At 38.9% G+C, this 13,065-nt stretch overlaps 1 protein-coding gene across 7 annotated transcripts in view; it reads left to right on the top strand.

Moving 5' to 3' along the window:
• Positions 1-13,065, top strand: part of gphnb (gephyrin b) — a 135,972-nt gene that overhangs the window by 101,549 nt on the left and 21,358 nt on the right. For 5 of the 7 annotated variants that reach the window (XM_059355765.1, XM_059355764.1, XM_059355766.1 and 2 more), the window contains 3 exons: positions 177-251; positions 7,982-8,038; positions 11,972-12,014. In XM_059355765.1, the coding sequence (XP_059211748.1) occupies positions 177-251; positions 7,982-8,038; positions 11,972-12,014 (175 nt within the window). The remainder of the gene's footprint in view (positions 1-176; positions 252-7,981; positions 8,039-11,971; positions 12,015-13,065) is intronic. The other 2 variants (XM_059355768.1, XM_059355767.1) reach the window with 1 other exon arrangement.

Here is a 13,065-nt window from a genome sequence, read left to right as displayed (position 1 = left end):
GTGTGTGTGTGTGTGTGTGTGAGCAACAGTGTTTTTTAAAAAAGCTCCACTAACTGATTTGTTGTGTTGATCAGAATGGGTGTGCATGCCTCTTGCTTGCACGTGTGTGAGAGCGTGTGTGTGTGTGTGTGTGTGTGTGGCATGAAGGTGAGTGACTATCCTGTGGCTTCCCCCAGGCCTCACGGAGAGAATTCAGGGCTCACCTGGATGAGGTCATCACGCTCAAGTCAAGGTACTCTACCTTGGACCAGGTAAACCCGCTAACCTTCTACCAAACTCTTATCTACCGGCATGCAGGCCACTGGCATCCCACATAGCACCTCACCACACTAGTGACACACACCAACACACACGTCCAGGGACAAAAACGCACTGGGCAGCCTTACTGTTGACATGACACACAGTATATGGTGGCTTATGTGAAGCTGCAGTGGGAGATATAGAGGAAACAAAAGTTAACATCCAGAGAAGTGAAGATGTCACAGTGCGAAAGCAGGGTGATAATGATAGAATAGACCCCATTTGGACATGCTACTAACACGTCGTATGTGTCTGGATATCTCACCTTCATACACACACTTTTGTGTTTGAATTTGTCTGATTTATGCTGTTTCTCAGTGCTCCTTTCACTGCTTTGCACTGATTTCAGCTTGGAAACAAGTGATTTTTACACCTATGTACCCAGAGAAGATTTGAACTATAATGTGAAACAAGATCTCCAACCTTAATGACGGAATTGTTTTCTAAAAATAGTGCACACGTCATTATACATACACGTATGTTTTACGGTTGGGAAAAAAAGCTGTAGTTTTGTTGTATTTAGGCCAGAAAAGCACTGACCAGAGGTTTAGGGTAAAACGAGATAGTTTAAACAGCAAATAAATGTAAGTAAATGCCGGAAGTCCCGCCCAAATACATGCCCGACCAATCGTGAGTCAATCCCAGCTGTCAATCATAACATTACAACATAATTTTACAGCATAAAATAACTCATTCAAAGTAAGCTTGGACACACATCAGCTAAATAAGAACTACCTAACATGACTGAAGCCATCTTTCGGTAAATATATATTGACGTTTACGTTAAAATTTTTAGGTTGTGAGATGTTTTGGCTTCACTTTTAGGCTTATGGTGAGAAAGGGATCTGTCTTGGGTTACCCTTGTATTCTTAGCGGTGGTGGAAAAAGTATTCACATCCTTTACTTCAGTTAAAGTACTAATACCACACTGTGAAATTACTCCATGACAAGTTAAAGTCCTGCATTCAAAACTTACTTAAGTAAAAGTACAAAAGTATCAGCATCAAAATGTACTTAAAGTATCAAAAGTAAAAGTACTCGTTATGCAGAATGAACCCACTGATATATATATATATATATATATATATATATATATATATATATATATATATATATATATATATATATATATATATTCTAAATATATTATTAGATCATTTGTCTAATCATTAAATTTATCATGTTTTAGTACAATATTTGCCTCAAAATGTAGCGGAGTAGAAGTATGAAGTTACATAAAATGGAAATATCCATGTAAAGTACAAGTACCTCAAACGTGTACTTATGTACAGTACATGAGTAAATGTATTTAATTACATTCCACCACTGAGTTTTACTCTAACCTTAACCAATCTCACTTCACTCTCGCAAGAGTTTTACACAACAAGACGGATCCTTTCTAGCCAAGCCCACTATTTGGAGAGTCTTCCATCTTTATGTAAAGTCTATGAATCACAACCACACCTGCTGAAACAGATTAGCTGAGTGTTAAATCTTTAAAAAATAATAATAATAATAATAATAATAATAATAATAATAATAATAATAATAATAAATAAATAATATAAATGTCCACCAAAGAGAACAAAGTGAAGATAATCCATATTGTATCCATGTCTGTGTCTTGATCTTTAAAGAACTTTAAACTCCTAATAAATATGTATTTGTGTTAACTTTAACTCAATTGTTACAAGAATATTTAACCAATCTTTTTGGGGCTGTTAGAAAAAAATCACATCACTTGGCCTCTTCCCGCTGTATGAAGCTAAAGTTAACACCTTCTGAAGGAAAAAATACTGCAGCAACCTTCCATTTAACCTGCAACATGGGATTTTTGTCAACCATTGCTTTTTAAAATTTGCATTTACCAATCTGATCACAATTTGTGCAAAATTAAAATAAAAAGCCCGTTTCTTCATATCAGGTCTAAATATAAAGGCTATATTATCCAGATACAGATGACATGTTGATAACAAGTGTAAATGGGGTCTTTCTTAGTTTGATTTTATAAACATAAACACACTTTACACTTCCCCATATGACACATTTCCACAGGGGGAGGTGTGTAGCGCGTAGCTCATTCAGAAACAGGTTTTGGAGTGATTGTGGTGATACACATGGCAATAAAGTGGGTGAAAAAAAACAAATTGTGATTAAAAGTCAAAAGGAATAAAGCAAGATTTGAGTTATTGCTCCAGAAGTTGCCGTGTGTATCTCCACCTTTAGTGGTCAGCAACATTCCTCCCCATTGCCTCTCTCTCTCTCTCTCTCTCAGGATCTCCACCAGCACTCATTCTCTCCCATCCATCACCCATCTGGTCATTTGATGTGATTTGTGCATCAGTGGGAGGGGATGTGTAGTGTTTTGTTTTTGCAGAATGTGTGAGTGCATCTGAATTTGAGTGCAAGTGTGTGCAAGCGTTGGGAAGCCAGGAGTGCTGGATTGGCGAGAGCAGAGGCCTTCGCTGAAACACACTCCCCTCGATTTTTCCTTTCGTTTCTCCCCCTCAGGCTCTTGCCTCTGCTCCCCTGGGAGGAGGACTTGGCTCTGGATTGCCACAGTAGCATTTTGTCCTGCCCTCTACCACTCTGTCGCTATCACTCCAGCGTTTTGTCCTCTGCTCCATCCCTCTCCTCCTCTCGTCCCGCGGGGCGAGGCGGTTGAAGCCGGTTCAAACGAGCCTCCCCTTTCCCCCTGTCACATCCCTCTCCTCCTCACGGCGGACAGATAAATCTTACCCTTTTTTGCATAATTTGTCTGACAGCTCCTTTGTTTTGTGCTGAGCTCAGCACCGCAGCGGTTGCATCCCATCATTTCCTGCAGCCAGCTGGTTATTGGCCCCATCGATTTTTTTCCCCCCCGGAGCCACGTGTTCTCGCTGACCCGGCCGTGCTCACTATTCTATGTCCGTAGACACCAGCACCAATACCGCCGCCACTGCCACCAATCGTGTAGACTGATAGTGTTTCTGGCATGGAAGCCACTGTTTTTTTTAAAGTAATTTGTACACCTATGCACCTGGAGAACATTTGAACCATATTGTGCAACAAGATCTCCAACCTAAAACGACAGAATAGGTTTCATGAGCGTTTTGGGAGCGTATCGTTCTAAAAATAACATCATTACACATACATGTACATTTAGTGGCTGTAAAAAAGCTGCAGTTTGTTTTAATTTAGGCTACAAAACCACTGACCTGAGGTTTAGAATACAATTCTTTCTGGCAAGGCATTATACAGTTATGGAAAAAAATATTAAACCATGTTTTATCCTTGCTTTCTTGTTCATTTTAATGCCTGGTACAACTAAAGGTACATGTGTTTGGACAAATATAATGATAACAACAGAAATAGCTCATAAGAGTTTAATTTAAGAGCTGATATCTAGCCATTTTCCATGTTTTTCTTGGTAATAACCAAAATCATTATCAAGAAAACCATGGAAAATGGATAGATATCAGCTCTTAAATTAAACTTTAAACTCTTATAATCATTATATTTGTCCAAACACATTTACCTTTGGTTGTACCAGGCATTTAAATGAACAAGAAATGGAAGAAAATATTGGTCTAATAATTTTTTCCATGACTGTACACTGTAAAAAATGTTTGTAGAAATTACAGTAAACCACGTCAAATTGCGCCAAAATTTTTTTTTACCGTAAATCAAGGAATAGAACAAAAATTCTAAACTGTAGAAAACTGTTTTTTCATATGAAAATAAAGGACAAATATAATAGAGGACACAATTACCCTAAAACTCAGTCTAAATTAGAGTTTTTGCTTATATTTACATTTAAATTTACAATAGAAAACCCACTCACTGTATTTTTTACGGTGAAATTCTGGCAACCACAGCTGCCGGTATTTTACCGTAAATTAAACTGATTTTTTTTACAGTGTAGAAGACAGTGTAAATAGTAAATAAATGTACGTAAATGCCGAAACTAAATAATTAGTTTGCATGATGTTTTGGCTTCAATTTTAGGCTTATGGCTAGAAAGGGTCTTTCTTGGGTTACCCTTGGATTCTGTGTGTGTGTGTGTGTGTGTGTGTGTGTGTGTGTGTGTGCGTGTGCGTGTTTGCATTCTCAGCACCCGGAAAGGTGTCAACCCCTCAGACACTCACACAGATGTCAGTTTTCTAATTTTCTTTGCTCACTTGAGTGACTTTCTAAACAGTTTTCTTTCTGTTTGTGTGAACAAGGTGTGTATTTTTGCATCCGCATCCTTCATTTGAGCTCATTCTCTTCTCTCACTCGGTCAGTCTCTCACCAGTATCGGGGGGTTTGCAGTGGAGGGTAGATTAGAAATGAGTGTGAGAGTGTTTGACAGTCTGCTTTTTTGCCTCCCCGCCCCCCTTCCTACCTCCTTTATATATCCATCCCCCCCAAAAAAAAGAAATAAAACCACCTCATTCTGCTTCTGCACTCATTCTCCACAAACTCTCCTCACGTCCTAACACACACCCTCCTGTAGCTTCTCCACTGTGTTCATCTCCATTTTGCAAACTGTCTCCCCCCATGGCTCTCTGATGGTATGATCTTTTCTACTTAGCTTTTTTTTTTCTTTCTGAGGTCTTGTTTTTTTCCACCCGTGTCAGTTTTAGTGTCATCACTTCACACTGCATCAAGGTTTTTAGCTGTTTTCTTAGCTCAACGGTGACTGTGTATTTACTGCATTAACCTCTGCAGCTGCAGGACAGATTAATGATAAGAGGAATATGTCAAACTGGATTGGAACTTGTGGTTTGTCTGTGTGTTTAAAGAGACTAGTCAGGTAGCGAGCTTCTGATGTAATTGTTCTGCGTGTCTTTTTTACTATTATTTATTAATTTTAGATGTCTTTTGCAGTTCTTTTCAAGCAAGGCACACCTTGTACGAAAAAATGTCCTAGCTGTCGATCGTTAGTTTTCATATGTGCTTTTCAATGTCTGCAAGTTTGATCTGTGTCTTGCTGTAGCTGTATTTAGCTCCCTTAATCCCCACCTTTTGTCTTTTTTCTGTCTCTTTTTTTCCCTTTTTTTCATCATCCCTCTCTCTGTATGAGGGCTGTGCAGTTGTGGCACAAATCTCCTAGCAACCGCAGCTGGTGCCATCATGGAGGTCCACTGGAAAATAGGCTGTTATGCAAAAAAAAGAAATCTGAAATCAGAAAATAGCAAGGAAGCTACAAGGAAAGATAGCAGACCATTTAGATGCACAAATGCTGTTTCTGCTGCTGTGGATCACTTAGGCAAGCTTAAGGGGAGATGCTACAGGTGAATAGAGTAATTTTTTAACTTATAGATGTCACCATAAAAAAAACCTCCCCAGTTTGTTGTTTACATTAAGACATTTTTTTGCATTACAAGTTTTCTGAAATGTTATGTTTAGATATGCAAATGGGGTGATAACTCATCAAATATGCACTTATTTCCATATATTTCCAGGACATAAATCTGAGCATTGGATCAACCACATTTTAAAGTTATTATTTTATTATGTTGATATGTTATATTTAAAGTTTTTTTGCAGAAGGGAAATTGGGATATCTCCTTTTATCATTTCATAAATCAGAAAATACTGTCAAAAGTAATAAAAAATGAATTTTCGTCTTGTTTTTAGGGACAAAATGTTCTATAAATCAGGGTATGAATCATACAGAGACAAACCCCTCTGTAAAAACTTTCAAAATATTGGAATAAAACTGGTTAGTTTGGTGTCTGTAAGTGGAGCTTAAATTGAGATTTATGGCTCAGAGCAGGAGAAAAAAATATTTTTTAGATATCAGACTTTAAAGGTTGTTATACATTTTTAATGGAAATGACTATTTAAAGATTAAGTATTGGATCTAATTCACAGCAACAACAATATAGAACATGTAAAACACATAATATTGTGCAGGAGAGTGGAGCTTTCTAACAAAGGTTTAGACTGTTTACAGTGTTACACGCTGCGATAGAACGCTAACTTTTAGTGAATTTTTGAGAAATCTACTAAATATTGTCAAATATGCACCTAAATGTTTGTTTTGGATGTTTTCTTTCCACCAATTTAAAAGAAGACATGTTTTGGGAGAAAAATAGCCCCAAACCTCAAAAGTTGTGCATTCTAATGCACTTTAATTTATCTGGACTATGGTATATACTTGAATGCTCTACTAAAATAGGTGTTTTAGTTTCTTGTAGCGCCCCCATCTGTAGTTAGTGGTAAAGGTTTTCTGTAGTTTCTGAAAGACATGAGCCTCGTTGTTTTGTGTAAATTTACTTCTTACCAAGATAAAAATAGTCTTTTTTTTTTGGTTTTGGATTAATACATATGTGGTTCACTAGTGTTGGTTTTACATAGAATAAACAGTGCTTGTGTTCATGGTAAGAAAAGAAGATGTCTCCGAGTGTAACAATGTGGCTAGCTGATGTATTTTTGATCATTTTAACTGTGGAGCTCTATGCACAGAGGAATAAACAATATCAGTGTCAAGACTTATTAATAGTAACAATTAATTGTGTCAGTCCTTTCATGGGACTTGTATTAAAAAAAATAGAATTTCACCAGCATTATGAATTAAAGTTGAATACCTCTTCCCTCACCCCGCCCTTTCCAGGCATGTAGAGAACCTATGGTGGTATTTAGGTAATCTCAACCTATTACCTTACGTTACTTTTCAGGTCAAGATTTAACATAAAAAACTCATATTAAACCTTAATAATTATTATAATTAAACTTCATGAAAGTATACAAAGTAGTTAAAATTAAGCCTGCATTTACAACCGTAAAATGCTGCTTACATAAATGTAGCAATAATAATAATCCAACAACATATATAACAATCTGAGTAGGGCCATACTGCAAAACAAGTGCTTTTACTTTTCATATTTTAAGTGCATTTTGATGCTGATACTTTTTTTTTTTTTTGATAAGTTTTAAATACAGGACTTTTTTACATAAATGCATCAATAATAAAAAAATAACACAACAACAACAATAATACAATAATATATTTCGAATACATAAAACGATCTGAGTAAACAAGTACTTTTACTTTTGATACTTTAAGTAAATTTTGATGCTTTTGAATGCAGGACTTTTACTTTTAATAGAGTAATTTCACAGTGTGGTATTAAGACTTTCACTTCAGTAAGAGATCTGAAAATTTTTTCCACCACTGGTTTCAGGTGATAACACACTAATAAAAACATATTTTTTAATGTTATATTTCATTTCTGCCCATAGATTCCCCTTAAACGCTACACAATAAGTTGGATGGCAATCGGTCCAAAATGACACTTATTATTTGTTATATTAAGTTTAAAAAAACAGAATTACTGTTGAGAAAGTTGTACAATTCAAAATGTTTCCAGCTTTTCATCTTTTTAGGGCCTCCAGTATGGCTGCCACCTGAAAGCCCACTGCGCTTTCTTTCTTTCTTTCTTTTTTCTCTTTCTCTCTCTCTCCTTGCTGCTCCCTCCTCCTGCTAGGGTTGCTTGTCGTAGTGGAAGCCTGTCTGTCTGTCTGTCTGTTTGTCCCTTCGTCCGTCTGTCCGTCCGTCCGTCTGTCTGTCTGTCTGTCTGTCTGTCCGTCTGTCTGTCTGTCTGTCTGTCTGTCTGTCTGTCTGTCTGTCTGTCTGTCTGTCTGTCTGTAGTGTTGTGGTTGCCGGGACAGATGCACTGATGCCTGTGATTCGATGCTTTATCTCCACTAGCTCCAGTGTAGGTTGGAGGGGCTTAAAGATGATCGCAGGAGGACCTTCAGCTCTCGAGTAACTATCCCGCCCCCACCCCTCCTTGCCTCTCCCTCACCCTCCTCAGAGGAGCGCGCAAAACAAATGCCCCGCTCTGTGTCCCCCCTCCCCTTCCTCCTCCTCCTCCTCCTCCTCCTCTTCCTCCTCGCTTGCCTAGCTATCTCTCCAGCTCTTGCTCTCTCTCTCTCTCTCTCTCTCTCTCTGTGTCTCTCTATCTATCTGTCTGTCACCACTGGTCTCTTTCCTCGTCTGTCGTTCACTCTGTCTCACTATTTCTCTGTCCGGTCTGTTAGGAGTCTTCCTCCCTCCGTCTCCCACGCACACTTTTTCTGTCTCTTGTCGTTCACTTTCTCTGTCTCTCTCTTTCTCTCTTCCTCCATCTGTCTGTCCGTCTCTGTTTCTGTCTTTTCCGGTTAACATGCTCTGCTTTCAGTAGCTATGTCTGGTGTGCTGGATGTCTGTTAAGTAGATGCCATCAGGCCGCTCAAGTGGTCTTTATTGTTTTTGTTCTTTTTCCTCCTGTTTTCCCTCCTTTCTGCTGTGTCTCGGCTCTGTAGTTTAGTGAAGTCTGTCTAGTCCGTGCTTCCTGTTTTTGTTTGTTTGTTTTCTTTTTTCCGGGCTGTGGGACCACGTCATGCTGATCCTCATCCTTCCACCCCTCTGTCTGTCTCTCTCTTCTGTCTACCTACCTGTTTTTTTTCTATCTCTCTGTCTCTCCTCTTCCTCCTCCACCATCCCACCCACCTTGCCCCACCTCCCATCTCTCACCCTCTCACCTCGGCTGTTTGGTGCCCAGTGGTGTCACAGTGTTAGCCTTAGTTATGATGGCGGTGAGGGAGGGGAGGAGGGAGAAAGGGGTGGGTGGCTGGGTGGGTGGGGTAGAGAGACCTTCACCTTCACCATGGGTGTTTTGGTTCTCCATACACCACACACTGCCCGCACCCGACTTATGTGTGTTATTGAGATGCAGCAGTTGCAACAAAGAAAAGTCAGACTGCCAGACAGAGTGAAAGACATGTTAGAACAGACAGGACATGAGTTATTCCAGTAAACACATCTTAATAAAGATAGTTAGATCTGTCAGGAAGACAAATGGAGAGCTAAACATTTCCTAAAATGTAACTTACAATTGGCAAAACCACACTGTAGCTTAAATATATACTCAGATTTCCTACAAACTGGCATCAGAATTTATTTTGGCTACATTTATGTGTATTGGTGTAAAAGAATGCTCTTGTTCGGAGCCAATTTTGCAACTTGTGATTCTCCTTCCCTTCTTTAGTCCTTCCCCGAGGCTGAGCTTCCCAAAAGCATGCTCACACTGTAGCATCTTCTTTATGAGGTCTTGTATATGTATAGATGTTGTTTATTAGAGCTGTGCAGCATCTGTTACATCAATGCGTTGGTGCTATGTTAGTTTTCTATAAATACCGTCAACAAACAGCATGATCACCAGGAGGTTGGCAGCTTCTAACAGCAGTGCTGAGATGAAACAGGAACACTGCTATATGCATGTACCACCTTTACTTCGCTCTTGCTACCTATTGTATAGCTTCTTCTTTTTTCTCGCTTTCATTTGCTGCTAATTATCTGCTTTGCACTTTAAATTATGTGCAAATGGATTAGATTAAATCAAAGTAAGTAGTATACACAGTATGCTCAGCTATATAGTTATATAGGATATTACAGATCCAAGACAAAACTGACATTATTGTCATTACTTTGCTTTAGTTTGCTACTTCAGCACCACGGACAGCTCCATGGATTTATCAATACACTGCACAGTCAGGCATGATCAGTTCCATAGATTTTAACTTGCTCTAACCTCAGTCAGATAAAGACTAACAGATTCAACTAAACAACCCCTCTGCAAGGTTAACAAGGAGGATGCATTTTGGTCATTTTGGTAGCAAGAGGGATGGCCTTAAATCACCTATTTGGTATACTTAAACAAGTCACTATCCCTTGATAAGCTTGATTGTTTTTGATTGTGATTGATTAATGGTAAAAAAATTGTCACATAATTTACCATTGTGGATGGTTGTAAAACATTTCCAGGAACACCTCAGAACACAAAAAAAGTAAATTTTTGACCACTTTAAGTCCATCTTACTAGCTTATTCTTTATATCTCTGGAAGAATGTTCTGTTTTTGAGATCATAACAGCTACTGAGATTGCATGTCAATGGATCAATTGAGCAAATCCCATCCTTTGATGAAGACTGTGTGACAGAGATTGAAGGAGAAGGCCAGTTGGTGGACCTTGTGTAGAGTTTCTTTTTGTTTGTCTTAATTGGACGTAGTCTGCCAAAGTTAGTGCACTTACTGCATCAGTTCCAGTTCGTACAAAAACAGTCATTTCTTGTAATTTTTAAAAACCCTATTAAAGTGTATGACAGTAAGTGTATAATGTGCATATTTAACGTATAAATAATACTATTAGTATGAGACATACCAACATGATTAACAACTCCAGAGATGGAGATAAACGAATATCCTCTTTTTGACAAGAAAAAACAGGTTTGTGGGGAAATTTGGTCTTTATTTTGAGAAGCGCTCACATGACATAGAGGCTATTAAATATCTCCAACATGGTTTCCTTTTGTTTTGCTGTGTCAATTAATTTGGTAAACAAAAGTTAGTTATAAACATAGACTGCATATAAAGATGGATTGAGCTTCTTCAATTCCAGTGTACCAAAAATGAAGCCAAAACATCCTGGATACGGGGGCTGCCATCTGTTTTTGCTGCCATAATTTGGAGCCAGCGTCTGTGCAGTACTGGTCAGGTGGGGGAGCTGCAGAATTAAGGTCCAAGTGAGGTCAATCTCAGCTGTCATCATGATCCCCCACCCCCAATTTATAGCATCAAATAACTAATGAAAAGCAAACGTATAAGAAAAATAAATACAGGACTGAATATGAGGATGATAAGAACTAACTAGAATGACAGAAACCAGCTTTGGGAAAAATGTATTTGATATTCACTTTTTAGATTTTTTTTGTCCAATCTGCGAAACATGAAGGGGGCGGGGCTTATGGCCTGTACTGCAACCAGCCAGCAGGGGGCGATTGGCATGTTTTGGCTTCACTTCTAGCTGAGGCTATATTGTAGCCCTAGAAATGAAACTCTCATAAGTTAAATGAGGTTAAACATTGAATGGTTAAGCTTGGGATAGTTCATCAGGTAGATCTCACTAGAGTTTTCATGAATCTAGTCTCACCATCTAGACACGACCTTCACTTTTAGGGATGTTTCACGTCCTCCATCTTTATGTGTCCAGTCTATGGTTATAAACAATACAGGCAGCACTTTTATTTCCGTTTGTTCTCCACTCGCTCACTGTTGACAACAGTTAGCTGTAGTTTTAAGATGCTTTTGGGAAGCTCAGCCCAGTTTGAACCCACTCTGCTCTCCTCCCAACCTCGCCGTAGATCACAGGTAGTAAAGCACTCAGCGATCTCCAGAGAAACCTTACGGTCCTGCACCACATCTGAACAGCCACTATCTATACTCGACACTACATTTCCACTACATTTGATGTTACACCGAAGCACAGTTAATACATCTCTGTTATGACCTTGTGATACAATATTGTCACTCTGTATGTTGTTGCCTTTGTCCATATATTCCTTTTTTACTGTATTGCTTCAATCTAATAGTGATGTGACATGTCAGTGTATTTATCAGTGTGACTATCACCTGTGATGTGATGATGTAGTGTACAGTAAGTGACGATAATGGTAATGCAGGAGATGCAGCCATCTCCCAACAGCAGGACAAAGTGCACAGTGTAGTGTGACACGGCTCTTGCCAATGCTTCTGACTGTTGTATAAACAGCTTCTCATATCAAGCATGTCAAAAGAGCAGTCCGGTTTATCTCAAATTACCACTACCTCTCTCTCCTTTTTGCCCTTCGTCTCTCTCCCAATCGCCCTCTCCATCTTTAGGTGCAGTCACGATGCAGCAGCAAAGAAAATATCCTAAGATCAAGTAAGTTTCCGATTCAAAAAGCACTCTCTGTTTCCTGTGTCTGTATGTCAATGAGTGCGCCCTCAAACATGCATAAAGAGATTTTAAGTGTGCATGTGACGTGACAATGCGAGCACGGTTTGTGTGTGGCTGCACGCCCCTATGTGTGTGTGTGCGAGTGATGTTTTTGCCAGAGGTTGTTAAGCCTCATGTTAAGCATCAGAATATGCTGTGGAAAGCGTAAGTGTATGTTTAAAGGAGAGAAATTGGGTCAAGGGAAATCAAAGCACAGCGCCTATTCTTCGCTGTGAGGCAGAGAGGCAGAGGGAGAGCGAGGCAGAGAGAGATAAAGAGGGAAGGAGAGAGAGAGCAGATTACATATTAGTTACACCTTGCTTTGTTCCTTTTACCTTTGGAATTATTAGAGAGGTATTATTAGACCGACACGGCTGCTATCGAGCACTTCTATCATCCAGCTTGGTTCCACAGCTTCTGCAAACAAACAGGACTATTTTTTCCCAATCCTCATGGTGTTTAAATTGTGTTATTGCACATATTTTTGCACATGAAAAATAAATTAATCCAGTTATCGTGGCGTGGAAACACATTAGATTACATGTGTTTATTTATATAATTGTATATTTTGCACATGTGCATTATCATGTCATTTTTCTTTCTTTTTTTTTAAATTGAACTTTTCTGCTACAGCTGCAACCCAGTGAGCTCAGATCAGTTTGGATTTCTTAGTAGATTATGTTTTTTTTCATTGGCTCTCGGGCCAAAAAGAAAATTCTTAAAATACAATTTTTTTTGTCTCCAGAGATAGTTGAGTGGTTCAGTTCTCTGCCTTTGGAGCCACAGAGATGCCTCCACTCACTGTCTCGGGATTGAGTCCCAGCAGAGTTTTCTCTCGTCTCTCCCTCTGCTCTGTCTTCCTCTCAACTTTCAAACTGTCTAAATAAAGAATTAAAATGCTAAGAAGGGGCGAGTGGACTCTGTGATTTAGACTTTGCTTGGCTTAAAATTCAAAGTTTGGGTCTAGAGCTTTGTCTGAAATCACTCCCTGTTTGTT

The sequence above is a fragment of the Centropristis striata genome, chromosome 18 (assembly GCF_030273125.1).
Source record: "Centropristis striata isolate RG_2023a ecotype Rhode Island chromosome 18, C.striata_1.0, whole genome shotgun sequence".
In the NCBI taxonomy this organism is placed as follows: domain Eukaryota; kingdom Metazoa; phylum Chordata; class Actinopteri; order Perciformes; family Serranidae; genus Centropristis; species Centropristis striata.
Note: the sequence above shows the minus strand (reverse complement) of the source record. Positions and strands in the feature narration are given on the sequence as shown.